The 25,188-nt window shown below is 41.5% G+C and overlaps 1 protein-coding gene across 2 annotated transcripts in view; it reads left to right on the top strand.

Moving 5' to 3' along the window:
• Nucleotides 1-11,395: 11,395 nt before the first annotated feature.
• The window catches only part of LOC124151953, a 34,373-nt gene continuing 20,580 nt past the window's right edge, over nt 11,396-25,188 (top strand). The window contains exons 1-2 of one of the 2 annotated variants that reach the window (XM_048389338.1): nt 11,396-11,802; nt 13,871-16,251. In XM_048389338.1, the coding sequence (XP_048245295.1) occupies nt 13,968-16,251 (2,284 nt within the window). In that variant the 5' untranslated portion in view covers nt 11,396-11,802; nt 13,871-13,967. The remainder of the gene's footprint in view (nt 11,803-13,870; nt 16,252-25,188) is intronic. The other variant, XM_048389339.1, reaches the window with a different exon arrangement.

Raw genomic sequence — 25,188 nt, 5'->3', positions numbered from 1 at the left:
ATGTTGACTAAATCTTTACACACGTTTCCGTCGTCATGTTTTATAGGAAAAACAAGTGCGGAATATGAACCTCTATATCAGTCACAGCGATTACAGTCAGACGGGCTGCACTGGAACAATATTTACCCGTTTGTTCGCGTATATAGCGAACTATATTCAGTCCGTCCAATCACCGGCTTCCTATTGAAACTGACACGTGGTACAATGTTGTAAAGGGACAAACCAAGTGTACATTTATACTAAATTTACAACAAGCACAACAAACGTCCTAACTTTAACAACCTGCACCAATGCTATGACAACGGTACATATTCACTACATCGTCAAATTACGGGGGGAACCGCCAACATGTGAACACACGGACTGAGCAAATGAGATGGGATTATGATGTTGGCGAATCAGGAATTCGAACTTATGACCAACCGTTCCTGCACAGCTGAAGAACGTTGCTCTCACAGCGAGTGTTTGTGACTTTAGCATCTCCAGTGATGCTATAACATTTGAAATTAAATAATCTAAATTAAGTATCTCTCAGACAACTGGTTTGATTCATCAGTGACCAAAGTTATGTCCGATGCTATTCCCTATTTAACTTGTACTACATGTTCCCTTTGTTTTTTAGACGAAAACTTGACTTGTCTACGCATGTGTTTGTGACAGGTGCCACCGATGGGCAGGATACGCTCACCATTTTGATAACACCAGGTATCATCGCTGTTTTGTTGTGATTCAAAAAACACATCTCATGATGTAGTCAGAATCGTACAATAGACTCTGCTTTCAGAGAGATTTCTTCTCATTATGGAAATGGTTCTGTCGCTTTTAGTCACCTACACGTGTTATACACCTTGCAATAGTTAACGCTTCCTAGTCACTGCAAAATGCAAACAGGTCTATTCTGTTACGAATATTGAAGACCAGCTGCTGCATCAGGAATCAAGAAACATATATAACGTGTCATATATATATTACACATGTCTCCCGTCAGTATATAACCGGGTATATATGTTACATCAAGGATACAATATCCTATTTATTATTTTTTCACATATTTTCGGCGAAGGATGTCCACAAAATAGTGAAACGCGGATCAGATGATCAACATGGCATTATGGTATGGAAATCACCTGTAAACACTACATAAAAGACATCCGGTAGGTTTAAACATGGCTGTTTTAGCGTGGCGTCATTCTCGAGGCTTGGGTCGAATCTCCTACTGATGGTGTCTTCCATCCAAACCAGTCTCACGCAGGTGTCATTTAGTAGATTTATTGACTGAATATGGCGTCCAAATATATAATCCTAGGTAAGTACGGATTATTTTGCTTAATCCACCCTCTTACCACTAACCGACTGGTATGACACTTGAAATGGCGCGCACCGAAAAGTGGCCCCTTCACTAAGCGCTTCAGGCGACAAGACACGCCCTAAGATGACAAGGGCCTCAATTGAGCTCTTCCAGTCAATGGCGCAGATGTGTGCATTTAGAAAGCACTTTTAGGTTTATAAAAGTCTGCGAGAACAAACAGTCTAACTATGTGTGTAACATATTCGTCTCACCAGTAAACTAAGAAACACAGAGACAATGGAAACTAAAATGGCGCTGTCCAGTACGTGGAATGAACATGTCGCCATTTTGAAGTTTCTTTTGCTTTCTCAGTGTGCGAGATCTTCCGAGATTCTGCGTTGTTTCGCTTTCTGGTCTAAAAAGTGCTTGTAACGAATGGTTGTCTCTACATTTCTTGATAATATATGTTTAGTGGGAATAAAATAAAGTAACAGACGAGAAAAAAGGTTTACCTCCTCAGTCAATAACAGAAGTTTGAAATGTATTGAGCGAAATGCTGCACTTTGAGAAACAACGGACGGACTCAACATCGTGTCAAATATACTTCCTTTACTGTATGTTCCCTTTTTTCTTTCCCTCAGTATTTACTACTCAAACGATTTTTTAAAAACAACGAATGTTTCATATGACTAGAGTTAATCTATCATGACGAAACAGATTTGCTTAAGTCATATGACAACATCAGGATTTCTTTAACTTGTTTTGAGTAATATTTATAAATGTATATATGTATGAGCATATTCTAGTAGTGTGACCATGCAACACAAGAACTTACTTACTTAAGATAATTTGAGAAACATCTCACAGAAGTTAACAGTCGGTAGTACACAAGGACTTTCTTAACACAACTTGAGAAACATCCCACAGAACTTAACAGTCGGTAGTACACAAGGACTTACTTAACACAACTTGAGAAACATTCCACAGAACTTAACAGTCGTTAGTTAACAAGGACTTACTTAACACAACTTGAGAAACATTCCACAGAACGTAACAGTCGGTAGTACACAAAGCTTACTTAACTTAACACAACTTGAGAAACATCCCACAGAATTTAACAGTCGGTAGTACACAAAGACTTACTTAACACAACTTGAGAAACATCCGACAGAACTTGACAGTCGGTAGTACACAAAGACTTACTTAACACAACTTGAGAAACATCCCACAGAACTTAACAGTCGGTAGTACACAAGGACTTACTTAACACAACTTGAGAAACATCCCACAGAACTTAACAGTCGTTAGTTAACAAGGACCTACTTAACACAACTTGAGAAACATTCGACAGAACTTAACAGTCGGTAGTACACAAAGCTTACTTAACTTAACACAACTTGAGAAACATCCCACAGAACTTAACAGTCGGTAGTACACAAAGACTTACTTAACACAACTTGAGAAACATCCCACAGAACTTAACAGTCGGTAGTACACAAGGACTTTCTTAACACAACTTGAGAAACATCCCACAGAACTTAACAGTCGGTAGTACACAAAGACTTACTTAACACAACTTGAGAAACATCCCACAGCACTTAACAGTCGGTAGTACACAAGGCTTACTTAACACAACTTGAGAAACATCAAATCAAAACAACAAAAAATCCTCAAAACAGTCGGTTGAAGGTCAAACCCTATTGTATGTCGATGTGACGAGGCAGGGGTGTGTGTGTGTGTGTGTGGGGGGGGGGGGGGGGGGGGGGGGTAGATGGTGTTGGGTCTGGAAGGGGATAGAGACAGATTAGCGCGGTGTCATCAAACACCTGTCCACTTGACCCGAGGCGACTTATGGCCGTCAAATTGTTGGCGACACGCGTCCTCCGGGGTTCCAGCTGGCGACGCGGAGACATTTGGCGGTCTGCACCCTCAGATAAATACATAGATAATTGCAATCATTGTCATCTGTTATGCGGGCTTAACACATGTTGCGTTTGAAACCGGGCCGCTCATTGATTAACTACTGACGCTGTTGAATTTCGTAATTTCCACGCCGTACAACTAACAGGCGGCGGATGAAACAAGTCTTCATCATCAGCATAGAAACGGACAAGGCATCTTTTGTAAAGTTATGCCGACTGATATTTGTATTTCTTGAGATATTTAATTCGTAGGCGTTGCGATCACATGCTTTCCTTGCTATTTCATCAACTTTAGAATTTTCATATATAATCAAATGAAAAATATATACGAAAATTCAGACAAATAATATATAGCGTCTACACCAGAGGATAATCAGTGTGGATTATTTGCCGAGGCGGATTTCATTGGGCGTAAAAGGCAAAGTAAGGGTGAAAATTATATGAATGGATCACATTGATGACGCCAGGTGTTCGCGAAAAGGGGTACATTAAGTCAAGGGAAATATGAAGACGGGCCATGAGATATCGTTCATATGAGGCTTCATGTCTGTAATGTAGCCAGAATGAATGGGGTCTTTGTGTCGGATATTGGCGTGTAGGCTTCGAGTGATATACTTTACCGTCGTTCAACAAGTCCATGGTAAAAAGATGGCAATAAAAAGTAGACTTGCACGCGTATTTAAGGCAATAATTATTAGTTTAAATCATAATTTCTAGATTATATAAACAATTGTATATGTCCACATAAAAGGCTGACGTCCTTGTACTTTATCTAGACTAGTATAATGATGGAGTGAGTGAGTGAGTATGGTTTTACGCCGCTTTTAGCAATATTCCAGCAATATCACGGCGGGGGACACCAGAAATGGACTTCACACATTGTACCCATGTCGGGAATCGAACCCGGATCTTCGGCGTGACGAGCGAACGCTTTAACCACTAGGCTGTCCCACCGCCCTTTATAAGGATGGAATTAAATGTACATAGACTAAATGTCCAAGGACTTATCTTTCAGAGCAGTCTTGGAACAAGGGTAAATAAAAGGTTGTAGACGTTTCAAGATGTGATATTATATTACTAATAATCAGGAATGCAACGATAAAGCTATTGTGAGGGGTCGACGTGTGGGTGGAGTTAAAAGGTGAAGCATTAGGTTGGGGGATGTATGTAAGGGGTGGGGGTGTCAGATAGAGCAGAGGTCAGATCAGGTGCAGGGGCGCTTGGAGTGAGTTGGGTATAACGCCGCTTTTAACAGTATTCCAGTTATATCACGGCGTGTCAGCTTAATGTGGGAGGAAAACCCGAAGTGATGCAGGTCTCAGACGTTTACCACTTCTTTGAAACCCACTAGCACGGGTATGGTGCTGACAAACTTAGAACATAATTGGGGCGAACGGGGATTCGAAGGGGCGATTGGAAGAAAAGTTACAAGAAAAAAGTTGCAGAAAGAAATTAGAGATATGGGTAGGAGAATAAGATTCAGGAAAAAATGTACAGGAAAAAGGTTACAAACTCAAATTATTTAAGGCATTGATACACATTCTTTTATTTACAAAGCACCGTATAGCCTGCCAAGCAAAGTTTGGCACCGCCCCTGTTGGTAGTGAGGATCACCGTGATTACTATGACTTCCATTTTTACTGAAAACATATATAGAAAAGCGGATTCAATGCAGAAACTACCCAAATATATGAATTAGGTGAGAGGGTTCTCTAGTTGTCTCCGGCGACCATACTGTCCCTTAAAGTCACAGAGGGGCGGTTGGGTAGCCTAGTGGTTAAAGCGTTTGCGCGTCACGCCAAAGACCCGGGTTCGAATCCCGACATGGGTACAATGTGTGAAGCCCATTTCTGGTGTCCTCCGCCGTGATATTGTTGGAATATTGCTAAAAGCGGCGTAAAATCAAACTCACTCACTCACTAAAGTCATACATTAACTGGGTGAGAGGCTTCCCTTGTTATTTATTTCATACATTTATCAATACAATTATTATTTTCTGTAACCTTTTTTCCTGTGTCGGTGCAGGCGTCAGATGGGGCGAATGTGTTGGTGAATTCGCTGGGTTAGTTGAAGATGAAGATTATTGTTGTTTAACGCCGCACTCAGCAATACTCCAGCTGTATGACGGCGTTCTGTAAATAGATCACACAACCCAGTGATTAATATCATGAACATCGGTCTACACAATAGGGATACGGTGATATGCATCAACCAAGTCAGCGAGCCTGACCACCCGATCCCGTTTAGTCGCCTCTTCCGACATGCATAGTTGCCTTTTACGGTAAGTTTGGTTTGCTGAAGACCTATTCTAACCCGGATTTTCACGGGTCAAAACCGGCAGTAGTTCGGACTGGTAGACAAGACCACGCTCCAGCCGGGGTTCGGTTTAAACAAGAATTGCAGTTAGATCCGCTGTCTATCGTAGATCGCCTAAAGCCAAGAGATGCAATAGTGAAGGCCAAACCTACTCTATTTCTGAGCGATGGACAGATACTCGAACGTATATAAACAGAGCAGCCAAAATATAATATGAAATCATATCAATATATAAAAAGAGAAATTTTATCAAAGCTCACAATAAGACAGAAGGCGACCTATTAAACACTTAAAGCAACAACACGACTGGTACAAGCAGCCACACACGCGCACACACGTGCATGCACGTCGCTTTATAAGTGCAAAAAAAACTGAAAGCGACGTTAAACCCCATTTCTCCTCAGCTCACAAAAGAACATTATGAAATTTAGAAATTTAAATGGTGCCATTCGTTCAAAACTATATTAACGAAAACAAGAGACACTTCAGTAAATAATGGAATTTATTTTCTCGCCCAGACTATTTACATGCAAAGCTGAACCGATGTTCAGCATCCTCAAATTGCAAACGCCAGTGCACTTAGACCACGCGAGATCTCGATGTCCTTAAGGTGTAATAATCTACCCATAATGTTGGCGTGTGTATATTAACACCGTTACCGTACAGCCTTGCGTACACAATATACAAGCCACAACGCTCTCATCTCAAGGCGCCAGGGTTATACACGTCGGTTTGTCGGGGCATAAATCTAGCACTAACCCCCCGACAGCTAGGCGAGTAATCTTATAATTTATAGGCTCTTGGTTAAAGTTAAAAACTTTAAAAAGGGTGAAATAATATTCAAAATCCGCAAGGCGCCAACTAATCCTAGTTTTCGACTGTTGATGGCTTTCTGGGATCTTCAAAACGAGAACTCTAATTAACAGCGAAAAGAATAAATCGGTATAGAGGAGACGGATTAAGACCTATTGTTTTTGGTTAATTATTTTCATTGCTAATTAACCTCCTGTCTCGAGCATAGGTCAAACAGAACCTGAAGAGACGAGCATGGAAACTTGTCTGCTGCGTGGAGACTTTTGTCTGGAACATTTATTTAGCTAACATTTGTGGAGTCGGAAACCGATCGCTGTTAATCATGAAAGTAATAATTTTCTGCGCAATGGATTATTAAAAAAATGGAAGGAAGTATCATTTCAAATCATTCGGAAAACACACATTGGAATTACAGACCGCCTATTAATTTTGGTGATATAAATGACTAGCGTGGAGCTAGAATATGGAGAGTATCATTAACAGAAACAATAGCATCAATACAGGTTGACATGTTAGCAATGGACAGTTTTTGAGTTATATTAGGACGCATGGTACTGACAAAGCTAGAAACATTATCAGGGGAAATCGGGATTCGAACCCCCGGTCACAGGATTCCCCTCACGCAGAAGCGGTAGTCGTACGTGGTTGTGCTGGCTTTTGTAGTTGTCCATTTAGAAGTCGTGTTTGTTGGGTTTTTGTTTAACGCCGCCAGCTATATTCGAGTTTGGACCAGAAAATCCGGTGATCGATATTGTGAGCATCGATCCACGTAGGGGTAGGATGCATAGGTTGCAGGGAAACTTTTACATGAGGGATTCTCACGTGTAATTCGTACGAAGGATACATAGACCAAGCTTGGCAATAATCTGGTTTAAATAATGGTCAATTCGATCTTGATACAGAACAGTAAGTAGGGGATTGTCATGGGATTTACGCCACTTTTAGAGTTAAAGAAGAAGAAGAAGAAGAAGAAAAGAAGAAGATTATGATGATGATGATGATTATTATTATTATTATTATTATTATTACTGTATATTAATCTTTTGGGCATGTTATTTTTGCTCTGACAGATATATATATTTTGGGCCAAAGTCTTTTTACTGAGTGAATTGTTTGTCTGACAATATGACATAAAAAGAACTGATGGAATAACATTACAAAACTTATGCTATCACTGTGAGAAAGCGGATTGACCAGCAGTCCCGGCCTTTATGAATACCTCTTCACGTGTTAAGATGTTACTTTAACAAAATAATTCTTTACCTTTCGTTACACGTGTGGAAAAGAGTGAATTAAGGCCATAATCAATATTCCAACTATATCCAATGGCCTGTAAGTAATCGTGTCTGACCAGACAAACCAGTGACTGACAGCATGAACAACGATCAACACCCTCGGTATACACTGACAGATCCGAGCAAGGACCTGGCCCTTCTGTCCCCGATAGCGTCGCCCCTTACGACAAGCATGAGATACTGGGGACCACTTCTGACCCGGGATTTTTATTGAGATTAGATATTGCTCAGCTACAGCTACAAAACCACATGTTTTATTTAAAACTAAGAGCCTGATTTTTTTAAAGATAAACACCAGCAATGAAATTTTTATGGCATGCATTTTTTTCTTCAACAGTCCGAACCGTTATTATTTTGGGGAACAATTTATTTTTTTCGACATGAAAAAGTGCAACTTAGGTATGGAAATAACACTTAAAGTGCGGGAATAGATCAAGATTTAGCATGCCATACAATCTATAAACGAATGCGACAGAGCCATTTCCTTATTCATAAGAAATCTCTGCCAGATTGTGTTTATGACGTAACATATACCAGGTTATATACTGACGGGAGACATGTATAATATATGTATGACACGTTATATATGTTTCTTGATTCCTGATGCAGCAGCTGGTCTTCAATATTCGTAACAGAATAGACCTTTTTGTATTTTGCAGTGACTAGGAAGCGTTAACTATTGCAAGGTGTATAACACGTGTAGGTGACTCAAAGCGACAGAACCATTTCCATAATGAGAAGAAATCTCTCTGAAAGCAGAGTCTAGTGTACGATTCTGACATCATCATGAGATGTGTTTATGAATCACAACAAAACAGTGATGATACCTGGTGTTATCGAAATGGTGAGCGTATCCTGCCCACCGGTGGCACCTGTCACAAACACACGCGTAGACAGGTCAATTATTCACATGAAAACACCCCACACAGGAACATATAGGACAAGTCAAGATAGGGAACGGACATAATTTTGGTCAGTGTTGCGTCATATTTGGAAATGTCCCCTACATGTCTACTATAAAACCTTTGGAAGCTTTACTGAGGCCCTGTTACTAGAATGTCAAGACCATGCCCCAGCCCGGGCTAGGTTAAAACAAGAATTGCAGTTAGATCCGCTATCTGTCATAGATCTCCTAAAGCCAAGAGATGCAATAGCGAAGGCCAAACTAACTCTATTTCTGAGAGATGGACAGCTGCTCGAACGTATATAAACAGAGCAGCCAAGGATAAAAATGAAATCATGTCAATAAAAGAAAATAGAAATCATATCAATGCAAAAACAGAAATTATGTGAACACCGAACTCACAATAGATATGTGAACCCTTCTCACACACAGGAGTCCCAAAGAGGGACAGGTCAGCCGAAATTGCCTAGGCAGAAGGCGACCTCTTAAACACCTAATGCAACAACAACTGAGGCCTTGAATGTTGTAACTTTGTTCTGCTTGTCGTACGGGGCGATTAACAGGATCGGGTGGTCAGGCTCGCTGACTTGGTTGATGCATGTCATCGTAACCCAATTGCGTGGATCAATGCTCATGATATCAGTCACTGGATTGTCTGGTCCAGACTGAATTATGTACAGACCGCCGTCGTATAGCTGGAATATTGCTGACTGCGGCGTTAAACAACAAACACACGATATAATCTTAATCAAACATCTTTTGAGCAAGAGTTGTATGTTACTTTTCCAAATATTGATAGAAAGAGCATGCTCGTCTGCACTTCAAAAGTAGACACCGAGACTAGAGGTGCAGGAATATTGCTCGACGTGAAGGGAAAGTTGGCAATTGGAAGTCATCCCTCTTGTCATACAGTCTTGTGGAGAGTGTTTTGTCACTCTGAATCTTTATTCATACATGCAAACATGAAACAGATGAAACAGCCTCACTGGTCTCCTTCACAAGCCAATGTTGTGCAATTCAACCCTTATAATCGGCATCTTCCTTCACACTCGTTACGATCAACTGAGGGGAACTATACAATTTATCAACATATACATAACTTAATTCAGTTAACTCATAACAGTTATTCTTCCTTAAGCATATGAAGGCTTCGTACGTCATTTTCTATGTCTATATATTTTGACGTATGTTTTGATAAAGGGTGCTGCAACTGTTTCCATATCTACACGAATGCAGCCACAACAGTATGGTTATATTCAATAAATATACGAATACTGCAAAAGAGTAAATAAGTAAAATCGTTGAAGTATATCATTGAGTTATCAGATGAGTATAAGTTCCAAGCACACGAATTAAAAAAAAATAAGCATAAAGCAACGATACACCATGAATAGCAACAATGTCCATCGCAATCGTTCATTAAAACTCGTTTGAAACACAATTTATTTTCTTTAAAGTATCTGTTTTTAAATGTAAACACATTTAGAAAAAAAAACTACGCGTCTTGTTATAATGGCGCCGCCATGACCTGGGATCACGTCGTAAAAAGTTAGACAAAACATTAGCTCTCCTTTAAACAGCAGGTACGCAAACAAGCAAGCACCGTCCCCCCAGCACCTAAGTAGGTTAATGAACACAACAACACGATAAAGGTAATTGATAAACACACTAATTAAAAAGTCGATCAAGTGATCTTTCGTCAGTGAAGCTTTCTGTCTATACTGTCTCGCTCACTGAGATCACAACAGCTTTGTCTAGCCATGCGTTTAAGTAATAATTAGTATACTGTGAAGGATCATTTAACAATTAACCCGAAGGAATGAACTTGAGGGAGCCTGACTGTTACGGCGACTTGTGCAAGCTTGAAAGAGAACAAACAATCAGATTAACAGTAACAACAACGAATGATAGCAACACATTTGACAAACATTAAAAGAACCCACTAAAGTAAATTTCCCCTTCGTAATCAAATAAAATAATAAACGAAGTTTTAACTAAAATTTTAATTTCTAATTTAAATATGAAAACCGCCATTATCAATTAAGACGGAATAGAAAAATATGATGATATCATCGTATATTACTCTGACGAACACATACGCGATAGCAACAGCGACATTTATACACCCTTTTTTCACCGGTGGTGTCACATGAGCAATACAATTAATTCACAATTATTTATCAAACATATGACACTGAAAGATGACAAATCTATGAACACTATGGATCTATCTTCAACAAAAATGAGTATTCAGGAATACGATGAACTATAGTGTCTCGATGACGGATATATGTTTGGTGTTCAATAGTTTTGTAAACTTAAACAATGTTTGTCCAATTGCAAGTTTTAAAAGATTGCTCGTTTTATTGGATATAATGTTATTGCATGTCAAACATTTATGTAAAGTCAAACAGTCATAGAAAGACGCTGAAATCATAATGTTCTGCTATAGAGCAAAATTACGTGAAGGCAAAACTCATTATTTGTATGTACCGCTAATGAAAACAGGGACAGTTGAAAGTGACACCAGAACGGCGATCACTTCAGACAAAAAGTCACCTATTGATCACCTAACCGTTAATCAAGTTCTATCATCTACACGCGGTACTATTATCTTTTCAAGCCTGCCTTTCTGGCCCTATCTCGGACACAATGGAACAAAGGCAAGCCATGGCCGATATGCATCTACCAACATCGCCGCAACCACTAACATTACATGTGTTCCTAGAGAAGGATAACTTCGCTTATCTAAACATCTTTTTTTAATAAAACCGGTCTGGGATTTAACCGTCGTCTGTATGTCGCTTGAAGTCATTCATTTCCCTCTCACAATAACAGGCGCGAGACACAGGCCGCATCTGACAGCTCGTTTGAGTGTCTGGCTCGCTGATTGTCAGAAAACTTGGCGCCGAATCGGCCGTCTGGCTGTCTGGCGCGCCGGCGACCACGAGCAGCGCTCGCCTATTTATCTAACCCGAATGGCGCCGCATGCAGAGTCGAGCCCAACTCACTTCGATTTTCGGCTTGAAGCATATCAGATAAACGCTTCGAGGTCGGCAATAGTTGACAAGGGTCTGGAGAAAGGAATAAAATTTCATTCAGACGGGACTTGGATCACATCTAAACAAGTTGCCAGCGACAGTGTGCTGTGCAGCGATCTATATATATTCAGTGTCGCTACCAACTCCATATCGCCCCAGTCACTACAGGAGATACTCTAGGATATACACTTGTGTCACTTCACCAGAGGATATTCATATACTGGTAAGTACAACCGCGAAGAAAATCTCAGATCTTTCGCTTCATCTTATCTCAATCACCAGGTTGCTGTCTGTTCAGCAAGACAACGTTCTCTTATGTCTTGCATTGATATATGACATCTTTATTGAATTCCTTTCAAACATGTATTGATATATGTTGAAATGGATTAATAGTGAAATAATAACTCAGATATATATTGTGTACTTACATTCATTCATAATTCACGTCAATCGCGATGGTGTATTCACTTGACGATTGATATATTGGACTCATAAAGTGAGCGTTACCGTATATTTGAGCTGACTTGTTGCATTCAAACAATCTGCACTCGTGTTGCATCACTGTTGCAAATTGATCGATGCAACGAGCGCCAACATTTTATCGGTTTTACCACGCTTGTTCGCTTCCTACTTTTTTACCACTTTAACTGAAAAAGCAACTGGAATTTATTTATATTCATCAGTTTTCCCGGATTGAATTTCATTTACTTGATCGACAAGTGTGCTGTCGAAGCGAATTGTATGTTTGTATGCGGAAAGAGTTGAGATAATATTTGCGATTTGTCAGTTTCGTGAGTATATTGTGGAAACATGTAATCAGCTTGAAGAAAACAACATCTACGGAAACATCGTGGTGTTGTAGATATATCGATCTGTATTGTAATGAAAGATGAAATATATATTTCTGCTAACAAGAAACCACGTTAATTCACCCCGGATATTTAACAGATTGATTCCTGTTGATAGGTTGTGTATATGTTTTGTTATCTTCATTTATCAAAAATGAAAAATATTTAAACATAAATTTGACAAATGTACATCCGAGAGATCTAATTCAATGCAATTAGACTGGTTCTTAAATTAAGTATGGGATGACATATATCAATATAGGTATACATATTGTACATATGTTGGTCGCATGGAGCATCACATTAGACATGCAGTTCTGATTTGTTCTCAGCAGCTCCTCTGACAAAAGCTCAAGGCCTGTCTATCAAATGTCTATTTCTACTCGGAGTTACTTCCGCACGCTCGAGACACCTGCTTCGGATAACAAAGAAAACCCCTAGGGACAATCGCCAGCAGGGTAGCGGGTCAACAAATGGGGGTACGGGACAGACGCTTACAGCGGGGGATAATACACACCCACAGCGTGGGGGCATATCAAAGGAGAGGACAGCATTCTCAGAAAATTGGATCTGTGATTTATTTTTATGTTCACCGAATTCATTCAATAGTTATATTTGGTATCGTAAATAGGTTGTTGGTTTCGTGTGTCTAACCCAATATTCGTTGATATAAGTTATAATATAAGTTTCGTGTGTCTAACCCAATATTCGTTGATATAAGTTATAATATTAGTTTCGTGTATATAACCCGATATTCGTTGATATAAGTTATAATATTAGTTTCGTGTATATAACCCGATATTCGTTGATATTAGTTATAATATTAGTTTCGTATATCTGACCCAATATTCGTTGATATAAGTTATAATATAAGTTTCGAGTATTAAACCCAATACTGGTTGACAGGTTTCGTGTTTTTCATCCAATACTGGTTGATACGTTTCAAGCATTCAACCAAACACTGGATGATCTGATTGACAGTTATATATATTTGCTAATATATCTGTAAACAAAGCAAGTGTCCCATGGTTACGCTTATGGTATTGATCAAAACAGGTGCCCCGGGTCAGTGTAGCCTCTTAGGCTCATACTGCAGGTGCCATTAAATGTATGTAAAAGAGGACACACCAACAAAGGGACTTAACCCATTCCCTTGGTTTCCACCACTGCCCTGTTTGAGCTGATCTCCATACAATGAATGTGTATGAATGTAACTCACATTGACCCCACTGCTCGCTGCTTATAACGTCGACGTAAAGAATAATAACTACATTACTCCTCCAATATTACCAAGACGCAACGAAACACATAGATTCGTCTTTGCAGGATATGTTTTATATAACCTCATTTATACCGCACAACATGATATTTTTGTTATGAAAACAATGAATACACTTGTATAACTACATCAGCTCTTAATATTATTTTTCTTTCAATTCGCAGACTGACTGTCACCAGGCGAGACTAAACCGTTGCCTGAAATCTATTAAAGGTGTTCGGTGCTATGTGGGATATTTAGTGGAATCTTCACATTATTGAGATGATGTCAGACGCGATGGCCGGCATGTGCCAGACAGTCTGCAACTCCAGCCCGACGGACGTGGCTTACTCTGGCGCCAATACTCAAGCGAACCACGAACAGCGCTCCCCGAGCTCTAGCCAGGAACTATCGTGGAAGACGACGCCCATGAGGTCCGGGGCTGAGGAATCTGATAGTAGCGGTGAATCAAAAACATCAGATCTGTTTCCTGACGAGAGTATACTCGGAAACGACTTTAGGAGTTGTGAGGAAAATCTCATGCGGTTTGCCGAGATTCTGTACAAGTGTACCCTGTGTACTAGCTTGCCTTCAATATTGACTTCAAAAGGCAGTTTCCTCGCTCATGTCACCAGTCAACATCTGACGAAACAGGCAAGCTTTCAAGATTGTAGCCAGTGTGACTTGAAATTCGGTACTGATGAAGATCTACGGTCTCACATTGATTGCGCTCACGCTAAGCTCTGTGGGGAGAGGGTAGAGGCAGACAAACTCTCCGACACGGAGTCTGTGGACGAGGCTGCAACGCCGTCTTCAGGCATGGAGGAGCGTCTGTCAACCCCCAAGCCGCCGTTGTATGTTGCAAACTCCGGCAACAAACCCAGACTGGAGTCCCCGAACCAAAGCAAGAAAGACTTTCCTTGCAACAAGTATCAGCTTGTGAAACAGACAGCTCCCGTGGTTAAGGTGAATGACCTTCCAAAAAGTGAAAACATTTCCAAAATCCAGAAACTCACAGACCAGATCGTTCAAGCTCAAACGCCGGGAAGTCAAGCCAATTTGTTGCAATCTTGGTCTTCAATGTCCAGTTTTACTCCCGAGTTTGGACGATATACAAAGCTTGTGAGAGAAGGTGGGAACATTGTGTATTTCTGTCAGGTTTGTAATTGGAAATGTCAAGTCAAAGCTGCATTTCAAGCTCACTGCAATGGTCCTCATCACAACAACAAGGTCCGAATAGCAGATCAGAATAATCCACATCGCAAGAGAGGGGGTTCATCTAATGTGCCCGCGTCTACCTCCCCTGGTCTAGCTGGTGGATCACCAAGTAATTGTAGATCTCCCACAGGGCTGCTGACATTCGTCAACAAGCCAGAGGTCGAAGCGTTTAGAACAGACACTCCTTGTGATAGCCAGAATGGCGGTACTATGGACATGAAAAGGTCAGATGGCGTGCCTATGCCAGGCAATGGAGTACACATGGGGCAAGGCATGTCTGACATGCCATTCCTACAGGGCCTCTTGTCGAGTCACAGAACTGACGAGAAGAGGGAGTCCGGCTCTAACTTTGTGTTCCAGAAGCGATGGGAGAATGATTCCACTCATGAAAACAATCATCAAGATTCGCAGTTTGAGAGGACAACCAGAACTGGTTCACCTAGTTTTATGAATCCCGGCAGCGGAGAACATTCCCCAACAGAGAAAGACCCCAATTCCACACCAAGAAACAAGAGGAAGAGACCAGCTCCCGTGTGTCTCCGTAATCAGATTGGATCAGGGAACAGCTGGTCTGATTCCGATTCCGATGAATGTGCAGACAGGGAGAAGAATTGTGAATCTAGTTCCGATTCTGACCAACCAGACGCAAAGAAGCAAAAACATGCCGAGTCCTCACCGGTCCTTAGGGATGACTTTCACAGCCGACTGATGAAGAAAGCTTTGTCTGGCCATGCAAACGTAGAAAAAACATTGGTTAACGCTCACCCTCTTGTTCCAGCAGAACATACGACGCCGTATTTTCAAAATTCTTTCAGGAATAGATTATTCGCGAGTGCTTTTGGTGCTAGCTTTGGACCGATGTATGGGTGGTTTGGACAACCCAATCCTTTGTTTCAGTCCCCAGTGTGTTCAAATGATGAAAACGTTTCGAGGGAGAAAGGACCCATTGACCCTTATGACAATCTCGTTCACTATGGATCCAAATTATTCCAAAACTGTTTCACCCCGTTCAACTACACTGGGAAACATCGTCAGGTGAGCGAGGCTCTTGCTTCTCGAAATGACACTCGCCCTCAAAGTGACACTTCCGATAAGGGGGACAACTCTCCAAAATCGGACGACGCATCTTGTGACAACAGGACAGTGTTTAAGCAGGAACCGGGTGATGGAGATGAGGCAGTGTTTCGTTGTTCAATGTGCGAGTTCACGTGTCAAGACATTGTTGACTATCGCCATCATTTCATGGCGGAACATGGTGTAGACGGGGCAGACAGTCTACTGGGAGAGAGTCAGTTTAGTACTATGAATGAGGGCTGGAAGATGTCCAAGATCAGGGACACTTTGCCAGGTGAGCTTTCCATCCAAATACCCGGTAGCAACACATTTCACTACCGAGCGTACCAGTGCTTCTAACATTAAAACATCCCGGTGGGTTTACCCATGGACAATAAGACATTACTAGTCGAAAATATTCCCAAAATGTAGTACATTACAAGTATTAATGGTCTCTCAGAGGGATATTTTGACCGGGTGCTACTTCGACATAGAAAGGTCGAGTAAACGATAGGGTTTTTTAGTATTTTCGTCTTTCACGATTTCCCGGTTGTAAATGTCCTGGAAGCTCTGGTATTTCGGAGTTCTTAGAATGAAATGTGATATATGTGTGTGTGTACATGCTTAATGTGTTGTCTACGCTTAGAAACTATCAACCCAACAACGTTTGAACTCTGTCTCCCGCGATCTCATGTATAATTGTTTTGTATATAGAGCTATGGATACGTCCATGTGAGTCCGCATGTATTGTGTTGTGTTTACTCAAAACATTGTCCAACATTATTATTTATTTCTTGTACCCAAAGCGACCATTATTACCGAGTGCTTGTCACCTCAATGTATGTTATGAAATATTCATATCTCAGACGTTACCAATATGCATATGTTCTACACACAACCCATAATAATTTCCTATCAGTTTGTATTATTTTATTGCTATTTATTTTTATCATTTGTCATTTTGCCATTTATGATACTCACGAATAAACTATTTAAATCTAACATTCTTTTATAATTTGTATAAAATTTCATTTATTCGTAAATGACATTCTCTTTGAGAATTCTTCGTGTCTTTTTGTTCGAGTTTCGGCCTGGGACATGAACAATAACAGACAGGGCATATGGTTAGAATTTGTCGATGGGGAGGGGTTGGTCGGGGATGGGGGAAGGGTGTGCATTCAATAAAAGGGTTAGTTTGTGTGTCGTATACCTGGTCGTATTATAGGGTATCCGATTTCTCTGTCATTTTAAATTGGAACATATTCTGGCTGAGAATAGAGAGAGAGAATGCATTGTTCGACGACACAGTTATATCTGATTGCGAGTTAACGTTATGCTATATGACCCTCGATGAAACAGTATATTCACCATGTCGAACTGATGTGACAAAAGGTCACCCATTATTTGTTCTAACTGAATTCTGATTAAAAAAAGTGTTCATAATGTTCAGTATTTAGACATAACCAGATGGTATGAATCACCAACTTCTATATTGCAATTGTAGAAACGTTTCGGTGTAGATCGTAATGGCCTGGTCACACTACAACGAATAGCAGTAACCATGGTCTCTGCAGTAACGTATGGCGACGTATGAGACTTTTGCCAAAACGCCGACAACGCTGAAATACGCTATGGATAAGTTAGGTGTAAGTTGTATACGTTAAAAGCACGCCGGTATATGTTGTAGGTAGTACGCCGAGGCTTAAAAACATTTTTGTGTATGCACAACATTTTCGGCGTATGGGAACGTATAAACTTTTTACATATCTAGACTGCTTTCGCTTTTGGTGGTAATTTGATGAATGGGTGTACACTACCAGTTACTCGTATACTACCGCAGGGCCCGTGTTGGCACCTTTCCCCTACGCTGAGCGCGCTAGTCATATGTATAAGTCAGTGATACGCTACTATTTCTTTAGACATGCGTTACATATACGATGAACTCGTTATCTATACGCTATGAATACACCCAAATCATGTTTTTTTCGATGAAAGCTCGACGTATGACAGCACACTAACTGTCTTTTACACGCTAGGTGCAAGTTACTCTAAAACGTTGTAGTGTGACAGGGCCATAACGCCGTCATCAACCAAGCGCTGCTGTACATACGCCTCAATCGTGTCATGGGTTCTGTATCCATCCTGTCAGTGCCACTAAACGATCTGGGACCATTATTTTAGCCAATTTAATATTGTCGACAGGAATATCCTCGTGTCATGTGATCAATATCTGCCAACTCCACCAGTGTTTTCCGAAATCATTCAAATCATGATAATAATGTGCGACAGGAAATCAACGGACTGTGATCATGAGTATTACGTGAAGGTGCTTGTAGTTTAGCTTTGCGTGTTCATATACAGGTGCATGGGTGTTGACGTGGCGAGTTGGCAATTAACAAGTGTTGCGAGTCATTCAGTCGCGGGCGTTTAGTGGGTGTCGTATGTGCCCGCCTTTTTGTGCGTGCGTGCGTGCGTGCGTGCGTGCGTGCGTGCGTGCGTGCGTGCGTGCGTGCGTGTGTGTGTGTGTGTGTGTGTGTGTGTGTGAGGAAACCTTGTATATCACACTGTAGCACGGCCTTACACATCTCAACACACAAGTGTACACAACGCCACATACTTGTGCACACACTATTGCACATATAGCCACATTCTATTGCACACACTGCCACACACTATTGCACACAGTGCCACACACTATTGCAAACACTGCCGCACACAGCCACACACAGCCACACACTATTGCACGCACTGCCACACACTATTGCACACACAGTCACACACTATTGCACGCACAGCCACACACTATAGCACGCACTGCCACACACTATTGCACGCACAGCCACACACTATTGCACGCACAGCCACACACTATTGCACGCACAGCCACACACTATAGCACGCACTGCCACACACTATTGCACGCACAGCCACACACTATTGCACGCACAGCCACACACTATTGCACGCACAGCCACACACTATAGCACGCACTGCCACACACTATTGCACGCACAGCCACACACTATTGCACGCACAGCCACACACTATTGCACGCACTGCCACACACTATTGCACACACAGTCACACACTATTGCACGCACAGCCACACACTATAGCACGCACTGCCACACACTATTGCACGCACAGCCACACACTATTGCACGCACAGCCACACACTATTGCTCGCACTGCCACACACTATTGCACGCAATGTCACACACTATTGCACACACTGGCACACACTATTGCACACACTGGCACACACTATTGCACGCCCTGCCATACACTATTGCACACACTGGCACACACTATTGCACGCCCTGCCATACACTATAGCACACACTGCCACACACTTGTGTTTACTGTATAACGCACCCCAAATGCAGTGGGGTGTTGGGGTAGCCTTGTGGTTACAGTGTTCGCTTGTCACGCCGAAGGCCAGGGTTCGCTTCCCCACAGAAGAATATGTGAAGCCCATGATGGTGTCAAGCGTCGTGTTATTGCTGGAAGACACTCCAATGAAAGACCCAGTGTCAGTCATTATGACGTACAATGACGTACACCGCACACGATGACGTACACCATACACAATGATGTACACCATATACGATGACGTACACAAAACACAATGACGTACACCACACACAATGACGTACACCATACACAATGACGTACGTCACAAATGATGACGTACACCACACACGATGACCTATACTCCACAGTAATCTATATCAAAACATAATGACCTATACAACATACATCAATCTATAGCAACAAACGATGATGTATACCAACAAACACTTGCCTGGTCCTTATCCATCTGTGCTAACACAATGGCATATTCCAGCACACAATGACCTATGTCAACACATGACGTATTCCAACATACAAAGACTAAATTCCAACACACAGTGACTTAATCCAACACACAATGACGTATTCCGACACACAATGACGAATTCCGACACACAGTGACGTATTCCAACACTCAAAGACGTATTCCAACACACAATGACTAAATCAAAAACACAGTGACGTATTCCAACACACAATGACGTATGCTAACGCACAATAACGTATTCTAACACATAATGGCGTATTCCAACACACAGTGACTTGTGGCATCACAACGGCGTATTCCAACACACAGTGACTTGTGGCATCACAACGGCGTTTTCCAAAACACAATGACGTATTCCAACACACAATGGCGTATGTTAACACACACTTATTCCATCACACAATAAACTATTCCAACGCACAATGATGTATTCCAACACACAATGCCTTTTAAGAAGACACAACGCAATGAGATACTATCGCAAACGCTGATCTATGACTTACATATTTATTTGCGCTCACTGACCTATACCAGAATACACAGCATGACCTGTACTGAAAATGAGAAAGACCTGAATACATGCACACAAATACCTTTAATGGCGCACCTAGTGGCATACATACACATTTACAGTAACCCATATTAACACATCATACAATGTCATGTGTAGTACCCAATGTAAAACGCCATCACACACAATGCCAGACGCTTTCAGGGAATTACACAATGTAATACAATATCACAAACACTGCCATACGCCATCTCAAACAATGCCATACACTTTCACCGAATTTCACAATGTAATACAATATCACAAACACTTCCATACGCCATCACACAGCTGCATTATGTATTGTCTTGTTGTGCACATTGTCAAACACTATAACCAAACATACACAGCTACGCATTCACTGTCACACAGTCATTCTCTGTCACATAATGCCATACACTGTCACACAAAGCCATACAATGTCACACAGTCATTCACTGTCACACCCCCCATTCACTGTCACACACTCATTCACTGTCACACAGTCTTCTCTGTCACATAATGCCATACACTGTCACACAAAGCCGTACACTGTCACACAGTCATTCACTGTCACACACTCATTCACTGTCACACAGTCTTTCTGTGTCACATAATGCCATACACTGTCACACAAAGCCATACACTGTCACATAATGCCATACACTGTCACACAGTCATTCACTGTCACACAGTCATTCACTGTCACACAAAGCCATACACTGTCACACACTCATTCACTGTCACACACTCATTCTCTGTCACATAATGCCATACACTGTCACACAAAGCCATACACTGTCACACAGTCATTCACTGTCACACACTCATTCACTGTCACACACTCATTCTCTGTCACACAAAGCCATACACTGTCACACAGTCATTCACTGTCACACAGTCTTTCTGTGTCACATAATGCCATACACTGTCACACAAAGCCATACACTGTCACACACTCATTCACTGTCACACACTCATTCACTGTCACATAATGCCATACACTGTCACACAGTCATTCACTGTCACACACTCATTCACTGTCACACAGTCTTTCTGTGTCACATAATGCCATACACTGTCACACAAAGCCATACACTGTCACACACTCATTCACTGTCACACACTCATTCACTGTCACATAATGCCATACACTGTCACACAGTCATTCACTGTCACACACTCATTCACTGTCACACACTCATTCTCTGTCACATAATGCCATACACTGTCACACAAAGCCGTACCATGTCACACAGTCATTCACTGCCACACAGTCATTTACTGTCACACAGTCTTTCTGTGTCACACACTCATTCACTGTCACACAGTCATTCACTGTCACACAGTCTTTCTGTGTCACATAATGTCATACACTATCACACACTCATTCACTGTCACACACTCATTCACTCTCACACACTCATTCACTCTCACACAAAGCCATACACTGTCACACAGTCATTCACTGTCACACACTCATTCACTCTCACACACTCATTCACTGTCACACAGTCATTCACTGTCACACAGTCTTTCTGTGTCACATAATGCCATACACTGTCACACAAAGCCCTACACTGTCACACAAAGCCATACACTATCACACACTCATTCACTGTCACACAGTCATTCACTGTCACACAGTCATTCACTGTCACACAAAGCCATACACTGTCACACACTCATTCACTGTCACACACTCATTCACTGTCACACAAAGCCATACACTGTCACACACTCATTCACTGTCACACAGTCATTCACTCTCACACAAAGCCATACACTGTCACACACTCATTCACTGTCACACAGTCATTCCCTGTCACACAAAGCCATACACTGTCACACACTCATTCACTGTCACACAGTCATTCCCTGTCACACAAAGCCATACACTGTCACACACTCATTCACTCTCACACAAAGCCATACACTGTCACACACTCATTCACTCTCACACAGTCATTCCCTGTCACACAAAGCCATACACTATCACACACTCATTCACTGTCACGCAGTCATTCACTGTCACACAGTCATTCACTGTCACACAGTCTTTCTGTGTCACATAATGTCATACACTGTCATACAAAGCCATACACTGTCACACACTCATTCACTGTCACACAGTCATTCCCTGTCACACAAAGCCATACACTGTCACACACTCATTCACTGTCACACATTCATTCCCTGTCACACAAAGCCATACACTGTCACACACTCATTCACTCTCACACACTCATTCACTGTCACACAAAGCCATACACTGTCACACACTCATTCACTGTCACACAGTCATTCACTCTCACACAAAGCCATACACTGTCACACACTCATTCACTGTCACACAGTCATTCCCTGTCACACAAAGCCATACACTGTCACACACTCATTCACTCTCACACACTCATTCACTGTCACACAAAGCCATACACTGTCACACACTCATTCTTTCTCACAAAAAGCCATACACTGTCTCACAATGCCATTCACTGTCACACAGTCATTCACTGTCACACAGTCATTCACTTTCTCACAATACCATTCACTGTCACACAAAGGCATACACTGTCACACAAAGCCATATAATCAATCACTGACTCACAGCTACTCAATGCAAAGCAGTTTCACATCAATTCCCTACACCATCACACACAATGTCACACAAGGCCACTCACTGCCACGCATTATACAATATTACACAATTTTACCCACAAGGGTAGAGAGGTCAGCGTAACTGCCTTCCGATATTTGCACATGCCTTCTAGCGATTTTAGCTGATGTGTTTCATTGTTAAGACCAATACGATATGACTTCATCCACTTTACGCGACGACACAAATTAATGATACTACGCCACCCGAACAATTGAAGATGCTCTGCAGCGTTGTAATGTCGTACAGTTTTGTTCATCTTCTTCCTTACACTGATATACACGTATTTATGTAGATTACTTCAATATAAGTATTCTCACTGCTGTCAACAACAAAATAATGTTGCATATCTCTTCAGTGTTTATCTTTCTGGCGATGGTTTCAGGGTGATGGTGTGTACACTTTTTGAACCTTTTTAACAAATCAGAAAGAAGAAAAGAATGGCATTTAGAACACAGCGTCGCCAAGCTGAAGAATGTACACACACCCTGAGTTGCAGTTCAATGCTCTGCTTACGCAGGCAGCAGATATATACATACCACTAAAGCTCAACGCTCTGCTATCATAGGCAGCACATATATACATACCATTAAAGCTCAACGCTCTGCTATCATAGGCAACACATATATACATACCATTGAAGCTCATCGCTCTGCTTCCATAGGCAGCACATATATACATACCATTAAAGCTCAACGCTCTGCTATCATAGGCAGCACATATATACATACCATTAAAGCTCAACGCTCTGCTATCATAGGCAGCACATATATACATACCATTAAAGCTCAACGCTCTGCTATCATAGGCAGCACATATATACATACCATTAAAGCTCAACGCTCTGCTTCCATAGGCAGCACATATATACATACCATTGAAGTTCAACGCTCTGCTTCCATAGGCAGCACATATATACATACCATTGAAGCTCAACGCTCTGCTTTCATAGGCAGCCCATATATACATACCATTGAAGCTCAACGCTCTGCTTACATAGGCAGCAGATATATACATACCATTGAAGCTCAAAGCTCTGCTTCCATAGGCAGCACATACGTAGTAAGATTGACATAACAACTCAACGCTCTGTTTACAGAGGCAGCACATACTGTAAGGAATGGCATATCAACTCAACGTTCTGTTTACAAAGTCAGCACGTGCTATAAGGAATGACATAGCAGCTCAACGCTCTGTTACATAGGCAACACATGCAATGTGGAATGACAAAGCAGCTCAACGCTCTGTTTACAAAGGTAGCACATACTATAGGAATGACACAGCAGCCCAACGCTCTGCACATGCTATAAGGAATGACTCAGCAGCCAAACGCTCTGTTTACATAGGTAGCACATACTATAGGAATGACACAGCAGCCCAACGCTCTGCACATGCTATAAGGAATGACATAGCAGCACAACGCTCTGTTTACATAGGTAGCAAATACTATAAGGAATGACATAGCAACTCAACGCTCTGCACATGCTATAAGGAATGACATAGCAGCTCAACGCTCTGTTTACATTGGTAGCACATACTATAAGGAATGACAAAGCAGCTCAACGCTCTGTTTACATTGGTAGCACATACTATAAGGAATGACAAAGCAGCTCAACGCTCTGTTTACATTGGTAGCACATACTATGAGGAATGACATAGCAGCTCAACGCTCTGTTTACATAGGTAGCACATACTATAGGAATGACACAGCAGCCCAACGCTCTGCACATGCTATAAGGAATGACATAGCAGCTTAACGCTCTGTTTACATAGGTAGCAAATACTATAAGGAATGACATAGCAATTCAACGCTCTGCACATGCTATAAGGAATGACTCAGCAGCCAAACGCTCTGCACATGCTATAAGGAATGACTCAGCAGCCAAACGCTCTGCACATGCTATAAGGAATGACATAGCAGCACAACGCTGTTTACATAGGTAGCAAATACTATAAGGAATGACATAGCAACTCAACGCTCTGCACATGCTATAAGGAATGACATAGCAGCTCAACGCTCTGTTTACATTGGTAGCACATACTATAAGGAATGACATAGCAGCTCAACGCTCTGTTTACATTGGTAGCACATACTATAAGGAATGACATAGCAGCTCAACGCTCTGTTTACATTGGTAGCACATACTATAAGGAATGACATAGCAGCTCAACGCTCTGTTTACATTGGTAGCACATACTATAA

This window comes from Haliotis rufescens, unplaced genomic scaffold (genome assembly GCF_023055435.1).
Source record: "Haliotis rufescens isolate VD_foot unplaced genomic scaffold, xgHalRufe1.0.p SCAF_8, whole genome shotgun sequence".
Classification (NCBI taxonomy): Eukaryota; Metazoa; Mollusca; class Gastropoda; order Lepetellida; family Haliotidae; genus Haliotis; species Haliotis rufescens.
Note: the sequence above shows the minus strand (reverse complement) of the source record. Positions and strands in the feature narration are given on the sequence as shown.